Source organism: Coregonus clupeaformis, chromosome 6 (genome assembly GCF_020615455.1).
Source record: "Coregonus clupeaformis isolate EN_2021a chromosome 6, ASM2061545v1, whole genome shotgun sequence".
In the NCBI taxonomy this organism is placed as follows: Eukaryota; Metazoa; Chordata; class Actinopteri; order Salmoniformes; family Salmonidae; genus Coregonus; species Coregonus clupeaformis.
Window position 1 is genome coordinate 10161301 of NC_059197.1, and position 20244 is coordinate 10181544.

The 20244-nt window shown below is 43.1% G+C and overlaps 1 protein-coding gene across 1 annotated transcript in view; it reads right to left on the bottom strand.

Annotated features, from left to right (window-relative positions):
* The window catches only part of LOC121567293 (protein furry homolog), a 207458-nt gene that overhangs the window by 175574 nt on the left and 11640 nt on the right, over positions 1-20244 (bottom strand). The window contains exons 3-13 of the mRNA XM_045218226.1: positions 17577-17630; positions 15866-16008; positions 15356-15446; positions 14850-14929; positions 14673-14753; positions 11221-11389; positions 10413-10505; positions 6496-6594; positions 4830-4931; positions 4603-4706; positions 2570-2678 (exon numbers count right to left, since the gene is read on the bottom strand). Coding sequence (XP_045074161.1) covers positions 2570-2678; positions 4603-4706; positions 4830-4931; positions 6496-6594; positions 10413-10505; positions 11221-11389; positions 14673-14753; positions 14850-14929; positions 15356-15446; positions 15866-16008; positions 17577-17630 — 1125 coding nt within the window. The remainder of the gene's footprint in view (positions 1-2569; positions 2679-4602; positions 4707-4829; positions 4932-6495; positions 6595-10412; positions 10506-11220; positions 11390-14672; positions 14754-14849; positions 14930-15355; positions 15447-15865; positions 16009-17576; positions 17631-20244) is intronic.

Genomic DNA, 20244 nt, shown 5'->3' on the forward strand with positions numbered 1-20244 from the left:
CTCAGTTTGGATGTCGGCCCACCACCTCAAGCTCAGCATTGATAAGACAGAGCTGCTCTTCCTCCCGGGGAAGGCTTGCCCGCTCCAAGACCTCTCCATCATGGTTGAGAACTCCACAGTGTCCCCCTCTCAGAGTGCAAAGAACCTTGGTGTGAACCTGGACAACACCCTGTCATTCTGTGCAAGCAGTGACTCGTTAGGAGTACGACCCTACCTCCCACAGGAAGCGGCGCAGGTCCTAATCCAGGCACTTGTCACCTCCTGTCTGGACTACTGCAACTTGCTGTTGGCTGGGCACTCCGCTTGTGCCATCAAACCCCTGCAACTTATCCATAACGCTGCAGACCCCCTGGTGTTCAACCTTCCCGCTCCTCTGCATATACCACTGGCTTCTAGTTGAAGTTCGCATCCACTACAAGACCACGTTACTTGCCTATGGAGCAGCAAGAGGAACTGCCCCTCCCTACTTTCAGGCTATGCTCAAACCCTTGTCATGACTTGCCCTCTTGGGCTGAGGATCAAAGATTCCTGCTAGGCAAAGGTTTGAAAACCCCCTTTCCTGGGGGCCAGTTTTATGACCGGTCATAAATTCCTTGCAGAGACTTTCTCTTCCTTGCCATGAAGTATTGGGAGAAAGGACCCCTTTGTTAACAAAGGAAGTCTTCCCGCCAAAACTCCAACATCCAAAAGTGGATAATGAAACAACATTCCTACTTAAAAGTATGTGGGAAATGGTTGGTGGGGACTTAAAGAACAATCATGTCAAATTCGTTACTATGTTGTGATGTCATTAAAGATGGTGGAACAACATAACTGTATCTCTTGGGGGGGGACACTTCCCAGTAATGAGGTTTGCATCTATTTGTTGTATATACTTTTGTGAAGATAACAATGTGATTTTAGCATTCTAGATGAGATGATTGTTTTCAATATTGATTTGTTCTCAGTCAGTGGCCACGCCCAGATGAGCACAAACTTGATGGAACGCCCCTTTTACCCCGAGGGCATAAAAAGCCTTGAAAAACAAATCAACCTTTAGACCAGCAGACGTGAAGCGTGAGCCTAATGTTGCAAATGGTTGACACTCTACAACACCAAGAAGCGTGAAGCTGAAGCTACACATTACAAAATGGTTAGACTAGAAAGACCAGAAAACGTTAGACGTTAGTCCACACGTTTGAAGTTGAGAAACTCTGAAACTCTCAACCTCTACACGAGGTGAAGAAGAAGACAATGCACTAGACCTTATCATTTCAGTCTGCAGCTGGCATGTATAGTCGTCTAGAGAACTTTCACTAAAGACAGGAAGTGGGAAGGACAATCCCTCTCAGACAACTGCTGGTACATCTGACGTATCCATTCTAACCACTACTACGACCAGAAACTCTACCAAGGACATTGGAATCTCTGGTGGGCAAACCAACGTCCTACATCATCAACTCAACTATCGAGGACAGCAACACGTAAATACATGTTGTATTTCTAATCCGAATGAGCGTTATTAGGGTGCATAAGTATTATGATTACTGTGAGCATAGTCTCCAAAGTAACTACGATAGTTTGAATCTTTGTCTCTCCCTTCCATACTCACCCCTCCTTCCCCTAACCAAGCAGTCACGCTATTGTTAGTACAGTCCACTAGGGACCTGTTTTCATTAGTACGTTAGTAATCAATAACCTATGTGTATGTATGTTTGTATTGTGTTATTATTTAGTTAGTGAGTAAATAAATAATTAAGCCAATTTGTGTATTGCTGATTCATCAATAAGGTTAGGGTTCTTGGAGGTTCAAGGATTATGCGACATTCAGAATGAGACTGATAAGAGGTAATTATTTAATAAGTGACTGTTATCGATATATTACATATATATCTTCTAAGATGGTAACTCGTTAAACAACTTCTTCCGTGGTGCCCCAAATTCCTAATGAGTTAATTGTTACATGATTAATTAAATCGAGTGACAATTAAACATAGATAGGTGATTCGATAAATAACAGTCATACATTAAAGTAAGTCACGTCACGACACCCTACACCCCAACTCGAGCATTCTGTTCTGCCACCTCTGGTCTCTTGGCCCTCCCACCCCCTGAAGCTAGGACAGCAGAGTCCCTGCCCATCTTCCGAAAACATCTGAAACCCTACCTCTTCAAATAGTATCTTACATAATCCCCCCCCCCCCCCCTTTACTAGCTCTAACTTTGCTGATAGCTACTTTATTGAGGAAAAATGTACTTACTATGATTGTGATATATGGTTGTCCCACCTATCTATCTTAAGATGAATGCACTAACTGTAAGTCGCTCTGGATAAGAGAGTCTGCTAAATGACAAAAATTTAAAATATATACATGTTTTTTTATTGTGCACGCTTCAGGAACAATTAACATTAATTTAATACAATAGTATTTGTCAATATTGTAGTCAGGGAGCTAATTTGAAAGTTCAACACTGAAAGTTCAACATTGACTCTGGGGATACACTGTAGGTATTTTCCAGAACATTGAACCTGTGTCTTGTTTGTATTAAAATGTTGTTGACAGTGGATTGCATGCAACTTCCTGTTTACCTGTGCAATAAACTGGATGATTTTGACGAAGATGTTGAGGGGCATATCTCTGGGCACCACACTGCGAGAGCCCTTGGGGAACAGTGTTGTAATGATGGTGTTGAGACGCCTGCAGGAGAACAGGAGAACAGGAGAGAGAGAGAGAGAGAGAGAGAGAGAGAGAGAGAGAGAGAGAGAGAGAGAGAGAGAGAGAGAGAGAGAGACAGAGAGAGAGAGAGAGAGAGAGAGAGAGAGAGAGAGAGAGAGAGAGAGAGAGAGAGAGAGAGAGAGAGAGAGAGAGAGAGAGAGAGAGAGAGAGAGAGAGAGAGAGAGAGAGAGAGAGAGAGACAGAGACAGAGAGAGACAGAGAGAGAGAGACAGAGAGAGAGAGACAGAGACAGAGAGAGAGAGACATTAAGGATGGATGCTTCAGGGAATTCAACAAATGAGATACACAGGGATCACATTCACATAATAAAAATGTACACACAGTTACTCAGAACTGACATAGATAAAAATGTAAAATTAGATTGCTTTACGCTAGCTGGCCTGTATGCCGTTGTCCCATTTCTTAACAAGTGTTTTATTTTAAGCCTGGTTTTTTTCTGGGCTAATTACGACGTGTTAAAGGCTTGACCTGTTTGTGATTCCTCCTGTGGCCTGGGCTACGTCCCAAATGGGACCATATTCACCCTATGGGCCCTGGTCAAAAGTAGTGCACTATAAAGGGAATAGGGTGGCATTTGGGACGCTGCCCTGGTAATGCGTATCGTCTTAACCTACGAGTCGAGCCCTAATCCACTGCCTGCTACACTAGTGTGTGTGTGTGTGTGTGTGTGGCTCTGATAGTAAAGTCCCCCATCCAATGAGAAAGAGCTTCAACTCCCTATAGTGTGATGACCTAGCTACCTCATCTCCCCCACCCACCCACTTCCTCCCCTCTCCCCCACACACCCACTCTCCCTTTTTCTACTTCCACTCTCCTCCATCCCTCCTGGTGTAACAGGCTGCCTGTTTACAGACTGTGCTTGCTACTCTGACAGGTAAAGAGCCAAGTCAGCCAAGTCTCCCAATATCAAGGAAGGGGAGGCGACTGTGTGTGTTAGTGTGTGTGTGTGTATGTTTGTGTGTATGTGCATGCATGCGTGTGCTCGTGCATGCACGTGTGTGTGTGTGTTTGCATGCCTGCAGGCATAAGTGTGTGTGTGTAAGTGTTTTGGGGAGGAATGCAATATAGAAAAACATGTTTTTGGCTCTCAAGTTCTACCAAGAGAAAGATACTATTCATGAGCAGGCTAGATTATGTACACAGCTTCCTATGGTCGTGCCTTTGCTTCCTGTGGGTGCTGCCAAGCCCCGGTCTCTTCTCCTTGACTGTGTCCTAAAATGCACTATTTAGTGCACTACTTTGGCCCTATGAGCCCTGGTCAAAAGTAGAGCACTACTTTGGCCCTATGAGCCCTGGTCAAAAGTAGAGCACTACTTTGGCCCTATGACACCTGGTCAAAAGTAGAGCACTACTTTGGCCCTATGAGCCCTGGTCAAAAGTAGTGCACTACTCTGGCCCTATGAGCCCTGGTCAAAAGTAGTGCACTACGTAGGGATTAAGATGCCATTCGGAACGTAGCCCTTGTGGCTTCAACATGGAGGAGAGGAGTGGCCATGGTAGGCTATATTATGTGGCACGTAGCTGGGCAGTGAATGGTTGAATGACGATATTTACCCTTGTGTTGTTGCAGTGATGAACATTATCAAGATATGTACACCTGAGTTGCAATGTGTATGTGGTGCTGTATGCAACAAGCTGTATTTTGTGGAAAAAGAAATTGCGTGCCACAAAACACGAACATTGCAATTGCTGTGTGAAATTGTCTGCGTTTACACAGGCAGCCCAATTCAGATTTTTTCCTCACTAATTGGTCTTTTGACCAATCACATAAAAACTTTTCACATCAGATATTTTTCAGAGCTGATCTATGTGATGAAAAGACCAATTAGTGGAACAAATATCAGAATTTGTCTGCCTGTGTAAACACAGCCGTAGAAACATTTACCCTTGCGTAGCAGTGTTGCTCTCACACTTGATCCTGATCATGTAGACCCACAGCAGGCGGTAAAGAGACTCCAGGGCTACGCGCACCATCTTGGGGTCCTTACTCTGCAGACACAGACAGACAGACTGATGTTATTACTGGTTGGTCCTGTGTGGCTCAGTTGGTAGAGCATGGCGCTTGCAACATTAGGATCGTTGGTTCGATTCCCGCTGGTTGCAGTACAGTACCTTGACGTTGGAGAGGCAGTTGTTGAGGAAGACGGCCCATTTGTTGAGGAAGAACTGCTTCTGGCTGACACACAGCAGACAGGTCACCAACGGGTAGAGAGCCTAGGACACACACACACAGTAGACATGTCACTAAGGGATACAGAGCCTGCAAGGTGTTTAGGTCTATGAAACCTTCAGATAGAACATTCCTATGCTTCAGTGAGGTGTGTGTTTCAAGTTTAGTCGCCACATGCACAGGATACAACAGATGTAAAACAGTCAAGTGAAATTCTTACCTTGAGAGCTTTTTCCCAACAATGCACTTATAATAATATAGATAATAATGGAAAATAGAATATAAAATTAAAGTAGGAATAAAAACCCACACAAGAAGTACGATGAGAGTTAAAGAAAAAGAGAATGCAAGAATATACAGGTCAGTTTCAGTACCTTATTCAATGTGCAGGGGTGCTGGAGTGGTTGTATATACAGGTCAGTACCTTATTCAATGTGCAGTGGTACTGGAGTGGTTGTATATACAGGTCAGTGTCAGTACCTTATTCAATGTGCAGGGGTACTGGAGTGGTTGTATATACAGGTCAGTGTCAGTACCTTATTCAATGTGCAGGGGTACTGGAGTGGTTGTATATACAGGTCAGTGTTAGTATCTTATTCAATGTGCAGGGGTACTGGTGTGGTTGAGGTGGGTTTAGACATAAAAAATGACAGGTAGTAGGATATACATGTAAACAGGGTTGAAAAGTGACGGGTAGCAACAACATAAATACTTATGGTAAAATACTAATGGAAATATATACACATGTAAACAGGAGTAAAAGTGACCAATAGCAGAATAAATAGGTAGATACTAATGGTAATGGCAATCAATAACCAATGGACAACAGCGTAATACATCTAATCAATAATAATTTTAGCAGCAGCGTAAGTTGTGTCTGAGTGGGTAGAGACCTGTGGATGGGCATAGAGCCAGTGTGGAGAGTCTGTGGGAGAGGGAGAGCAGTAGTTGTTAGCCATTTAACAGTCCCATGGCCAGGGGATAGAAGCTGTTTAAGGAGTCTGTTTGTCTGAGCCTTGATGTTGGATGGGAGCATGGAGAACAGTCTATGGCAATTTTCCGGGCCTTTCTCAGACACCGCCTGGCATGTATGTCCTGGATGGCTGCAAGCTTGCCCACAGTGACGCGCTGGGCTATCCGCATCACCCTCTGTAAGGCCTTCCGGTCGTGGGTGGTGCAGTTGCATTACAACCAGTCAGGAGGCTCTCAATGGTGCAGCTGTAAAAGGATATGAGGGGCCATGCCAAATCATTTCAGCCTACCGAGGGAGAAGAGGCATTGCCGTGCTGACTGTTCTGGTGTGAGAGGACCGTGTTAAGTCCTCAGTGATGTGGACACCGAGGAACTGTAAATCTTACACACATTTACTGTCCACAATAATCCGATTGAGTGTTTACTCTTTGATTTGAAGAGGTTGTCTGTCCTCCCTTGTGCATCGTTAGTTAGAAGAGCAACAAGGAGAGAGCCACTGTACAAGATTGACCTTGAAATGCTGTCAGGCTTGACAGAAACCACAGCCATGTACACTATGCACCAGTTTTATACTGGCCTGTCACTGTGGCTTTGGGAGAAGAACATCAATAACTCTGGTGTGTGTGTGTGACTAACCAGAGAGTGTTTTTTCCTGGAGGAGAGGTCCAGTGTTGTGTCATACAGGCTCTCCACAAAGTTCCTTAGACACGGCACGTTCACCTCGTTCTTAACAGCCTGGAAACGGAGAACACATACTCAGCATCACACGCATCACACACACACACACACACTTAAACATAATTAGCAATGTGAATGCCCCACCCACCTGAGGATCTCTCCTTTTCAGCCATCTATTTCCTGTGTTTGAGGGGTGCAAAATCCACTCGTCACTTAAATCTCTCTGGATTTATTTATTTCATTTGACTCTGGTGACTCTTTCCTACTCATGCTTCTGCCATTCGTTTTTTCCCGTTAACGTATCGACAGTGGAAACGTCTTTAATGACCTGTCAAACTTGCTCTAGTATTGGCTGAAATGGGCTCAATGGACTACATTGGCTTTCTGTTGCATCTATAAGAACGGTAAATCTTGGTTGGGGATTTAACGCACCGTATCGACATAAGAAATATAACTTTATTTTGGTGGGTGTTGATTTTTTTGTGTAATTGAAAAAAGTTATGATTTAATACAGCTGAAATGTTTACAAATTAGATGCGTTGAAATGAAAGCAACTTCCGAAAAGGAAAACTCGGATTACAGTGATATTATGTCTGATCTTGCAAACAATGTAAAGTACAGTGGGGGAAAAAAGTATTTAGTCAGCCACCAATTGTGCATGTTCTCCCACTTAAAAAAAAATAAGAGAGGCCTGTAATTTTCATCATAGGTACACGTCAACTATGACAGACAAATTGAGGAAAAAATATCCAGAAAATCACATTGTAGGATTTTTAATGAATTTATTTGCAAATTATGGTGGAAAATAAGTATTTGGTCACCTACAAACAAGCAAGATTTCTGGCTCTCACAGACCTGTAACTTCTTCTTTAAGAGGCTCCTCTGTCCTCCACTCGTTACCTGTATTAATGGCACCTGTTTGAACTTGTTATCAGTATAAAAGACACCTGTCCACAACCTCAAACAGTCACACTCCAAACTCCACTATGGCCAAGACCAAAGAGCTGTCAAAGGACACCAGAAACAAAATTGTAGACCTGCACCAGGCTGGGAAGACTGAATATGCAATAGGTAAGCAGCTTGGTTTGAAGAAATCAACTGTGGGAGCAATTATTAGGAAATGGAAGACATACAAGACCACTGATAATCTCCCTCGATCTGGGGCTCCACGCAAGATCTCACCCCGGGGGGTCAAAATGATCACAAGAACGGTGAGCAAAAATCCCAGAACCACACGGAGGGACCTAGTGAATGACCTGCAGAGAGCTGGGACCAAAGTAACAAAGCCTACCATCAGTAACACACTACGCCGCCAGGGACTCAAATCCTGCAGTGCCAGACGTGTCCCCCTGCTTAAGCCAGTACATGTCCAGGCCCGTCTGAAGTTTGCTAGAGTGCATTTGGATGATCCAGAAGAGGATTGGGAGAATGTCATATGGTCAGATGAAACCAAAATATAACTTTTTTGTAAAAACTCAACTCGTCGTGTTTGGAGGACAAAGAATGCTGAGTTGCATCCAAAGAACACCATACCTACTGTGAAGCATGGGGGTGGAAACATCATGCTTTGGGGCTGTTTTTCTGCAAAGGGACCAGGACGACTGATCCGTGTAAAGGAAAGAATGAATGGGGCCATGTATCGTGAGATTTTGAGTGAAAACCTCCTTCCATCAGCAAGGGCATTGAAGATGAAACGTGGCTGGGTCTTTCAGCATGACAATGATCCCAAACACACCGCCCGGGCAACGAAGGAGTGGCTTCGTAAGAAGCATTTCAAGGTCCTGGAGTGGCCTAGCCAGTCTCCAGATCTCAACCCCATAGAACATCTTTGGAGGGAGTTGAAAGTCCGTGTTGCCCAGCGACAGCCCCAAAACATCACTGCTCTAGAGGAGATCTGCATGGAGGAATGGGCCAAAATACCAGCAACAGTGTGTGAAAACCTTGTGAAGACTTACAGAAAACGTTTGACCTGTGTCATTGCTAACAAAGGGTATATAACAAAGTATTGAGAAACTTTTGTTATTGACCAAATACTTATTTTCCACCATAATTTGCAAATAAATTCATTAAAAATACTACAATGTGATTTTCTGGATTTTTTTCCTCATTTTGTCTGTCATAGTTGACATGTACCTATGATGAAAATTACAGGCCTCTCTCATCTTTTTAAGTGGGAGAACATGCACAATTGGTGGCTGACTAAATACTTTTTTTCCCCACTGTAATTTTTCCAACAATTGTTTACAGACAGATTATTTCACTTATAATTCACTGTATCACAATTCCAGTGGGTCAGAAGTTTACATACACTAAGTTGACTGTGCCTTTAAACAGCTTGGAAAATTCCAGAAAATGATGTCATGGCTTTAGAAGCTTCTGATATATTAATTGACATCATTTGAGTCAATTGAGGTGTACCTGTGGATGTATTTCAAGGCGTACCTTCAAACTCAGTGCCTCTTTGCTTGACATCATGGGAAAATCAAAAGAAATCAGCCAAGACCTCAGAAAAAAAATGGTAGACCTCCACAAGTCTGGTTCATCCTTGGGAGCAATTTCCAAACGCCTGAAGGTACCACGTTCATCTGTACAAACAATAGTACGCAAGTATAAACACCATGGGACCACGCAGCTGTCATACCGCTCAGGAAGGAGATGCGTTCTGTCTCCTAGAGATGAACGTACTTTGGTGCGAAAAGTGCAAATCAATCCCAGAACAACAGCAAAGGACCTTGTGAAGATGCTGGAGGGAACAGGTACAAAAGTATCTATATCCACAGTAAAACGAGTCCTATATCGACATAACCTGAAAGGCCGCTCAGCAAGGAAGAAGCCACTGCTCCAAAACCGCCATAAAAAAGCCAGATTACGGTTTGCAACTGCACATGGGGACAAAGATCGTACTTTTTGGAGAAATGTCCTCTGGTCTGATGAAACAAAAATATAACTGTTTGGCCATAATGACCATCGTTATGTTTGGAGGAAAACGGGGCAGGCTTTTAAGCTGAAGAACACCATCCCAACCGCGAAGCACGGGGGTGGCAGCATCATGCTGTGGGGGTGCTTTGCTGCAGGAGGCACTGGTGCACTTCACAAAATAGATAGCATCATGAGGAAGGAAAATTATGTGGATATATTGAAGCAACATCTCAAGACATCAGTCAGGAAGTTAAAGCTTGGTCGCAAATGGGTCTTCCAAATGGACAATGACCCCAAGCATACTTCCAAAGTTGTGGCAAAATGGCTTAAGGACAACAAAGTCAAGGTATTGGAGTGGCCATCACAAAGCCCTGACCTCAATCCTATAGAACATTTGTGGGCAGAACTGAAAAAGCATGTGCGAGCAAGGAAGCCTACAAACCTGACTCAGTTACACCAGCTCTGTCAGGAGGAATGGGCCAAAATTCACCCAACTTATTGTGTGAAGCTTGTGGAAGGCTACCCGAAATGTTTGACCCAAGTTAAACAATTTAAAGGCAATGCTACCAAATAGTAATTGAGTGTATGTAAACTTCTGACCCACTGGGAATATGATTAAATAAATAAAAGCTGAAATAAATCATTCTCTCTACTATTATTCTGACATTTCACATTCTGAAAATAAAGTGGTGATCCTAACTGACCTAAGACAGGGAATTTTTACTAGGATTAAAAGTCAGGAATTGTGAAAAACTGAGTTTAAATGTATTTGGCTAAGGTGTATGTAAACCTCTGACTTCAACTGTACATAGCATCAGCATTCCAGGGTTTATATACATATTTGGTTACAACCAACTGGTCTCTTTAACAACAAGGTATCGTTTTCATGACAACATCAAGATGTCAAGGAAAAGACGTCATATTCTGGTTGTCATCTGGTCAGATAACCAACTTACTGCCGCTACAGGAACTAGGATCTCCACGAAGAGGCCGGCCAAGGCATGCTTAATGTCCTTGTCCTTCACTTCCAGGAAGTACTGGGCACAGTCCTGTAACGGAGAGCAGCCCTTTCATCATAAGGATTACATATTGTAAACCATACATTCAGGCCACTGAGGTCAGGTCACATGGTGGTCAACACTAAGTCCCGATACTACACTCTTCTCACAAAGTGTACACATGCACACTTTCTCACATGGATTTTATAATGATGGAAACTCACTCCTGCCAATGCTTACACCAATCATATGCTTTTAAATGCATGATGGGAATTTCTGGAAAAGGTGGTGAATTGGGACTCAGCCAAACTAGAGGCATAGGATGAGAAAAGTACACAGAATGCAAAAGTGGGGAATTCAAGCTAAAGATAAGAGGAATCAAGTGATTCTAGACTGATTTTAATGCTGTTAAAGATGACCATTCTCACTCGTGGGTTCAGATCCCACTTCTGACACTTATTACATTGTTAGCTTCATGGATAAGGCAGAGACATGAGTCAAGTTCATTTGTTTACTAAAAAGATTATATGGCCTCAATACAGGTCATGCATCCGGGTCCTTCGAAATTGACCAATATAGAAATAAACATTTCAGGACCATTTCAACATGAAAAGGTGAGTGGTCAGAAAATACTGATTCCTGTCCCTTATAGCATTCACTGTTCCTTTTCAGCCATGCAGGATTACACACTTGTTTGAGACAGTGCATACAGGTGGGCCTATAATCATCACGTCTGTACTGTAGAGCTCACTGCTCACTTCTGTACCTGCATGAACTGAAAGGAGGCTTCAAAGTCCTCCACTGGATACATCTTGATGCGGAAGAACTTGACACCCATGATAAGGCTGATGGTGCTCTGGACCACGTTGGGACTCTGCTCCTTCTGTCTCAGCTCCTTCAGCTCAGACAGAAACATTTTCTTCACAGCAGGAAACCTGAGAAGGAGAGGAGGAGACAGAGGGTTGGAAATACGGTACACTACTTTTGACCAGGGTTCTGGTCAAAAGTAATGCACTTTGTAGGGAATAGGGTGCCATTTGGGACAACACCAGACATAGACAAAGCCTTGTTTGAAGACTTTAGAAATGAATCAGTCCTTCCTTGTTTCATTGAGGTAAAAACAGATCTATATGGGGGGGGGGACTTCCGACCCGAGTTAAGCGCGTGAATGGAACATAATTCCCTTTTTATCCACTGTTCTCTCTATGCGTATTCTGACCTTGAATTTAAGCATGAGAATAGCATGATATTCACCTGCTATTTGTTTGGGGTGGAGATCAAAGAAATGAAGGTGTGGCAGGGGTGTGTCTACAGATACACCGTATTCTGACCTTGACTTAATTCCCTCATTATTCCACCACCTTTACGCACAATGAAACGATGAAGGTCGAGCAACCTGTCCATTCCAAGTGGAACAACATCTACTCTATTTTTTCTATAGAAATAACACCACTCTATACACTATCGTTTACAAATTGATAACAGCTATTGATAAGTGGTTAATGAGTAAACTGTTTGGATTGTAAATATAAATGACAATTGTTTTAGATTTTTACAGTATGATCGCTGGAGACAAATGTGAAACCAGCCATATGGCAGCAAACTGAAGCATATCAACATGTCACCTTTAGGAAATGCTGGCCTTATAACTTGCAGGGATGACATTTGAAGGAGACCATGCGCAAATGACAGTAAAGCGCCAAACCTACAGTACCTAGTTGATTTATGATTTCTAGAATGTTTTAATTAAATGCCCAGACTTTTCACAGTATTTTTTTTAAACAATTTGTATCTTGTTAAATATTAGGGGTAGCCACCATCAGTTATACCCACATATATTTAGAACTGTGACTTTAGTGTTAGTTTCCTTACATTTTGCATCGTTCCATTATATTATTAGTATATCTTTTATTTCTGTCACATTTGTGTGGTTGTTCCTGAGGATCGCTAGCAATAGTGGATCATATTAGGCTAACGTTTTACAAGTTGTGCAATAATTTGGGACATGTAGCCTATTTGAATCATTATGGAATGCAGACCATACTTAGCAGTTTAAACCTGGAGCTTGGCGCACGGTTCCCAATGACTGGACTATTGTCGTCACAGTTCCATTAGTGAGGATTATTAAGGTACATTTATAGGACTTCTCTTCAACCCCTATTGCACAGTTTTCTCACTTTCCAATATTTCATGGATGAACAATTGAATATGGCAATTTTCAGGATGAATCAAACCACTATTTTTGATTCACCAATATATTTTGCTCTCCAACCCAGTTTTTTTGTTTTTATGAATACTTTCCTAACCCTAAATAATATACAAGATTAGAGTATTTTAAAATCTACCAACTGGTGCTGAAAAGAAGACAGATATGCGTGTATTTATTTATTTGCTTTCTTTCATTGATCCCTAATATTCTGAACCGTTCTCTCCATATATTCTAGTGAGTCAGTGGAGAAAAGTATAATTAAAAAAGGTACATCAAATTTAAAGGGATGGCTTTAGATAAATGTACAGAAAACCCTATTGAATAAAAAATCTGTTGGCCAGCAAGTGGGAGGGTTTTCAGCAGTTGAATAATACACAAGGGAGCCTGCAAAGCACGTTACACACCTGCATAAGGCAAGTCTGAAAACCAACTACTGAGAAGTGCTTAGGAAAGGCGTGCATAGGAAAGGTGTTTTTGCTAAGTCTGAATCGGGCCCTACAGTAAGTGATTGAAAAGTTGAAAGAAAGGTTAAAGCCCTATTACTTTTACCAATCCAGATTTCTGATTACTTCAAGGAAGTAAGGAAGGAAATATGCATTTTTTAAAAGTATTCGAACAGAGACAGAGAATGTTACACGGGTAGGATTGCATTATGATAATTATGGTTGCTATTTTTACATTTTACTTATTTAGCAGACACTCTTATCCAGAGAGACAGATTTGTCACCTAGTCGGCTCGGGGATTCGAACCAACAACCTTTTGGTTACTGGCCCAGCGCTCTTAACTGCTAGGCCCTAGGCTACCTGCCACCTATAAAATCATCTAATATCCCCGCATCACCTAACATGCAAGCTTGCAAAGCTGGTTGGGTTATACCAGGGGTGCACAACTCAGGCCCTCTACTTCCCCCATCCCACTGGTTTCTGGTTCTCACCTGGTACTTAATTGATCAATGAATGCTACAGATTGGCTGGAGATGCACACACCTGGTGTCCCAGTTTTATTACAGGGCTGTGTTCATTAGGGCACGCAACAGACAAATGTTTTAAAACATTTTGCAATGGAAAACAGAAATGAGGGTTCCTTATTGGAGGAGGTAGTCCCTCCCTGATTCTGTTTCCTTCCGTTTGGTCGTTAATGAACATGACCTAGCAGCTCCACGGTGGCACGTCACATCTGACAAGCCTAGCCAGGGACTTAGAGTAGGAGTGCTGATCTAGGATCAGGATCCCCGGGCCATTCATTATATTCTCAGAGTAGGACTGCTGATCTAGGACCAGGATCCCCGGGCCATTCATTAATATTCTAAAAGGCACTCCTACTCTTCGGGCCTAAGATGGTAGTACTACCCAACCATAGCTCTATTTTAAGGGCTTTGTTCCTTCGTAACGATGATCTGGAACGTTCCAATAAACACAGTGATTTTCAGTCCTAGTATGGAGGGCAAAGGACTTGTCCAAAACATGTCTTGTGATTTACTCAGGTCTAGCTCTCTATTTGAACCAGGGAGATTCTTATGCAGATGTGTACAGAAGAGAAGCAGGAGAGAGCCTTGTGACAACTCAACCAGACCACAAAAGCTAAACAGTCATTAGTGATCTCCAATGGCAACATTAAACATGTGGCACCCTATTCCCTACATAGTGCACTACTATGGGCCCTGGTCAAAAACAGTGCACTATATTGGGAATAGGGTGCCATTTGGGACAAAGCCGAACAGCATTTGAACAGCATACATTACTGTCCTGTATCCTCAAGTGTAGGTTAATTAAAATATGTTCAACTACTGCCCAAAGAATGACAGCCTACTATCGAGGAGCCTTTATTTGTGTTGTTCAGTCACTACCTATACAGTAGCCTATGAATGAATAAGTGAATGAATGAATGAATGAATGAATGAATGAATGAATGAATGAATGAATGAATGAATGAATGAATGAACGAACAAACAAACGAATGAATTACATACAGTATGGATTATTGTTTACAGATGACTTGATGAACTTACTTGGCCTGGGCTAAAACTCCAATGACTTCTGCATAGAGGTCTGCTACAATGTGCATGTTACCAGTGTTAGGACCATGGTACCTGGCAAACAAACACACAGGAGTAAGAATAGGAAACAAGGAAAGAAAGAAACACTACTGTATACTCAGAAAGTCATGAAAGCAGAGCTAAACGTACCCTTCTTTGTGTCTAAAGTGCTTAAAGGCCAAGTTAATGACTTCACTGACCAAACTGTCCAGGACAGGGTGGAGTGGCATCTGGTCATAGAGTGAGAGAGTGAGAGGGTGAGAGGGTGAAAGACACGCTTTTACAAACAGAAAACTCCAGTCATGAGTCTGAGATTGAGCAAAAGGAATAAATCAGCCTTTTAAGGGTTACGTCCCAAATTGCACCATATTCCCAAAAAGCCCATGGGGCTCTGGTGAAAAGTAGTGCATTATATAGGGGATAGGGTGCTATTTGGGATGCATCCAAGAAGCGGTTGTTCTGTCAGGTATCCCTTAGGGGAGCCATATCTAATGACGATGTGAATGCTAACATTGGTCAAAGTGGCACTTGTGTTTAGTATACAACACAAACTTGCACTTTAAGAAATTAAGGTTTTTGTTCTTGCCAGAACATTGAGGGAAACTAATATGCTAGCTGGGTTTAGTGTTTTAGAGTGGAGTATAGAAATGAGTCACCTGTTTTAAAACTTCTATAAGTACGAGAGAGAAGATGAAGTCGATGGCCAGATCCCTCCTTTCAAGTAGATAATCTCTCTGCTGTTCGTCACTGTGAAACATCAACAGGGTTGGACAAGTTAGAGCAGTTATCAAACTAGAGCACCAAGCTTGCTGTTACCAATTATGTCACAGATTACGCACATGTAAATAGGAAAAGAAAGGTCAAAAATGATATTGATTTATCATAACCAATTGGCATTTCTAATTGAATTTCGGCAGCTATATGCTTCCATAACCATCTGTTATGCATTAAGTTCAATGATAATGTCAATCAATTCAATGATAATTCAGTTCAATGATAATGTCAATCAATTCAGGCACAATGTCTTAGACTTTACTGTGCAGTGTTTTCTTTGTGTTTGATTTCTGGTCATGAAATGTGACAGGGTGTTCATGGAAATCTGAGTCCTCCTGGCTGTTCTGTCTCCTGTACCAGTCAAAAGGTGTATGTGTGTGCATACGTCTTACTTTCTTGACTTGATGTTGGCTCTGGGTCTGTATTCGTGTGACTCTGGGTCCTCTAGACCATTCTGTCTCCTGTACCAGTCAAACAGTGTCCTCAGGATGGACGGGAGGCAGTACTCCGCCAGAGAACTCATAGCACTGATTACCTGAAACAACAAGCAAATAAATGCAAATGGTGTGTACATATTGGTCAGTTAATTTATAGCTGAATCAAAAGAAGATGCACTACAGACATCACTGTGTCTTAACCCTCAATGTCCTCCACAAGACAGAAACTGCAGGCAGTGAGAGGGGATTAGAGGAGGGGAGCAGATAAAAGAGAGAGAGGGACAAGGGAAAAAGGAGAGAGGAGAGGAATCTGGAGAGGAGAGAGAATGGAAAAGCACACAGGAAGGGAGGGGAGTCTGGCCGGCTCGGGCCAGGCTACTAGCACACAGGAAGGGAGGGGAGTCTGGCCGGCTCAGGCCAGGTTACTAGCACACAGAAAGGGAGGGGAGTCTGGCCGGCTCGGGCCAGGCTACTATCACACAGGAAGGGAGGGGAGTCTGGCCGGCTCGGGCCAGGCTACTAGCACACAGGAAGGGAGGGGAGTCTGGCCGGCTCAGGCCAGGCTACTAGCACACAGGAAGGGAGGGTAGTCTGGCTGGCTCAGGCCAGGCTACTAGCACACAGAAAGGGAGGGGAGTCTGGCTGGCTCGGGCCAGGCTACTAGCACACAGGAAGGGAGGGGTCTGGCCGGCTTAGGCCAGGCTACTAGCACACAGGAAGGGAGGGGTCTGGCCGGCTCAGGCCAGGCTACTAGCACACAGGAAGGGAGGGTAGTCTGGCCGGCTCAGGCCAGGCTACTAGCACACAGGAAGGGAGAGGTCTGGCCGGCTCGGGCCAGGCTACTAGCACACAGGAAGGGAGGGGTCTGGCCGGCTCGGACCAGGCTATTAGCACACAGGAAGGGAGGGGAGTCTGGCCGGCTCGGGCCAGGCTACTAGCACACAGGAAGGGAGGGGAGTCTGGCCGGCTCGGGCCAGGCTACTAGCACACAGGAAGGGAGGGGAGTCTGGCCGGCTCTGACCAGGCTACTAGCACACAGGAAGGGAGGGGAGTCTGGCCGGCTCGGGCCAGGCTACTAGCACACAGGAAGGGAGGGGTCTGGCCGGCTCGGACCAGGCTACTAGCACACAGGAAGGGAGGGGAGTCTGGTGAGACCAGGGGAACACAGCGGGCCTTTATTCAGCACGGACAGGAGAAGAATCCTGCCTCTGTACACTGTTGAATGGCCTCTGGAATGAGTTACCATCAAACGCACACACACCCAGACCTTCTACTATACAGGCACCTAGAGCAGACCCAGCCAACAAGCACTAACGTTGATGGACTGCTCAATACAACGAGCTTGTGTATCACTTGTTGAGTAATGTTGTCTGAGACCTGAAAACCTGCTTTGGCTCCCCTAGCAAAAATGTATTAGCTTGAGCTCAGCGGGGAAACATAGTCTTGACAAACCCAACCCTGCCTTACTGATTCCTCTGTCTATTAGAGAGTAACAGTCCTGTGTAGCTCAGTTGGTAGAGCATGGCGCTTGCAATGCCAGGGTTGTGGGTTCGCTTCCCACGGGGGGCCAGTATAAAAAAATATATATATGTATTCACTAAATGTAAGTCGCTCTGGATAAGAGCGTCTGCTAAATGACTAAAAATGTAAATGTAAAAAATGTTACCTGGTCAAACTGCTGATCCTCACCCCTCTGCAGAGACTTGGTCAAGGGTTTCTCCTGTAAAAACAATAGAATAAGAATAGATCAATTCATTCAGACACTAAAAGTGTCATACCAAGGTAGGCTCCAAATGAACCCCATTCCCTATATAGTGCATTACTTTTGACCAAGAACCATAGGGCTTTGGTCATGTTGCTCTATATAGGGAACAGGGTGCCATTTGGGACACAGCGCTCAGAGTTAATGAGAAAAGCATTCAGTCAGTTGGAGGTCTGGGCAGCTTCTGTCAGACGGACAGGACAGTTGCGACATTAATGAGGTGCCTCATTAGTCTTTACTCAGCTGGATAATGCCCATAATGCCCCATCACCTTGTTACTGCCCTGGGGTCTCATTTATCAAAATAGTCTTGCGCTCAGATTTGACCATAAATTGTGCGTGCTGTGCGTTGATGTCATAGGCTATTGATGTTGTCCACACACAAAGGTGGTAAATGATTCCTCTTGACCTTGATGTGAAAATCTAAAAATGGGCAATTTATTTGTAGGTAAGAAATGTATGAAACGTACTTATAAAGTGATTTACACACGCTTGTGTTTAATGCATATACCTTTTTAGGATGTGTGTTTCCCTTCGTTTTAAAAACTGAACGTACGCAGAAATTTAGTATAAAACTAAACAAATTCTATTTGAGGCCCCAGGACAGACCTACCTCTCTCATGGCCCCGGGGGAAGCCTTTCCTCTTAACTCTGTGCCAGTGTTCTTCGCGACATGGTGGTACATTCCAATGTATCTAGTCATACTCTTAGATTGTTCATGTAGCTACATACAGTCTGAATCTAGAAACCATTGAAGTGATTGAAATCACAAGGGTGAAGTTTATACCCTCCTGCATAAATTACTTAATTGCTAACTTATAGACGTACAAGATACCAGACCCGGTCTCGCTAACTCTGGACATGATTTTTTGCACCTTACATGTGGAATGATCTCCAACGCACGTAAAACATTTGAGGAATTGATGCCTCTAGGGCATTTCAAACGGCTGTTAGGGGTCCTTTTTACTGAAGAATGTGTTGGTTTATGATTGTGTTTTGCTTTTCATGTATTGTTATGTATAATAAAGTGTATTTTAATGTGTATATGGATGTGTAGTTTAATGTGTATATTGTCTTTTGATTTGTATTGTTGTGCTAAACAGGGCTCATCTGTAAAAGAGACCTTGGTGTCAGCATTGACTCAAAATCAAGGTTAAATATTACTGAACAAAAATATATAAAAACGCAACATGCAACAATTTCAACAATTTTACTGAGTTACACTTCATATAATGAAAATCTGTCACTTGCAATAGATCTATGGATTTCACATGTATGTATGTATGTATGTATGTATGTATGTATGTATGTATGTATACACATATACACACACACAATATATATATATACATACACATATATATACACACACATATACATATATACACACACATATATACACGCACACATATACATATACACACACATATATACACACACATACATATATACAGTGGGGAAAAAAATTTTATTTAGTCAGCCACCAATTGTGCAAGTTCTCCCACTTAAAAAAATTAGAGAGGCCTGTAATTTTCATCATAGGTACACGTCAACTATGACAGACAAAATGAGAAAAAAAAAATCCAGAAAATCACATTGTAGGATTTTAAATGAATTTATGTGCAAATTATGGTGGAAAATAAGTATTTGGTCAATAACAAAAGTTTCTCAATACTTTGTTATATACCCTTTGTTGGCAATGACACAGGTCAAACGTTTTCTGTAAGTCTTCACAAGGTTTTCACACACTGTTGCTGGTATTTTGGCCCATTCCTCCATGCAGATCTCCTCTAGAGCAGTGATGTTTTGGGGCTGTCGCTGGGCAACACGGACTTTCAACTCCTTCCAAAGATTTTCTATGGGGTTGAGATCTGGAGACTGACTAGGCCACTCCAGGACCTTGAAATGCTTCTTACGAAGACACTCCTTCGTTGCTCGGGCGGTGTGTTTAGGATCATTGTCATGCTGAAAGACCCAGCCACGTTTCATCTTCAATGCCCTTGCTGATGGAAGGAGGTTTTCACTCAAAATCTCACGATACATGGCCCCATTCATTCTTTTCTTTACACGGATCAGTCGTCCTGGTCCCTTTGCAGAAAAACAGCCCCAAAGCATGATGTTTCCACCCCCATGCTTCACAGTAGGTATGGTGTTCTTTGGATGCAACTCAGCATTCTTTGTCCTCCAAACACGACGAGTTGAGTTTTTACCAAAAGTTCTATTTTGGTTTCATCTGACCATATGACATTCTCCCAATCCTCTTCTGGATCATCCAAATGCACTCTAGCAAACTTCAGACGGGCCTGGACATGTACTGGCTTAAGCAGGGGGACACGTCTGGCACTGCAGGATTTGAGTCCCTGGCGGCGTAGTGTGTTACTGATGGTAGGCTTTGTTACTTTGGTCCCAGCTCTCTGCAGGTCATTCACTAGGTCCCCCCGTGTGGTTCTGGGATTTTTGCTCACCGTTCTTGTGATCATTTTGACCCCCGGGGTGAGATCTTGCGTGGAGCCCCAGATCGAGGGATATTATCAGTGGTCTTGTATGTCTTCCATTTCCTAATAATTGCTCCC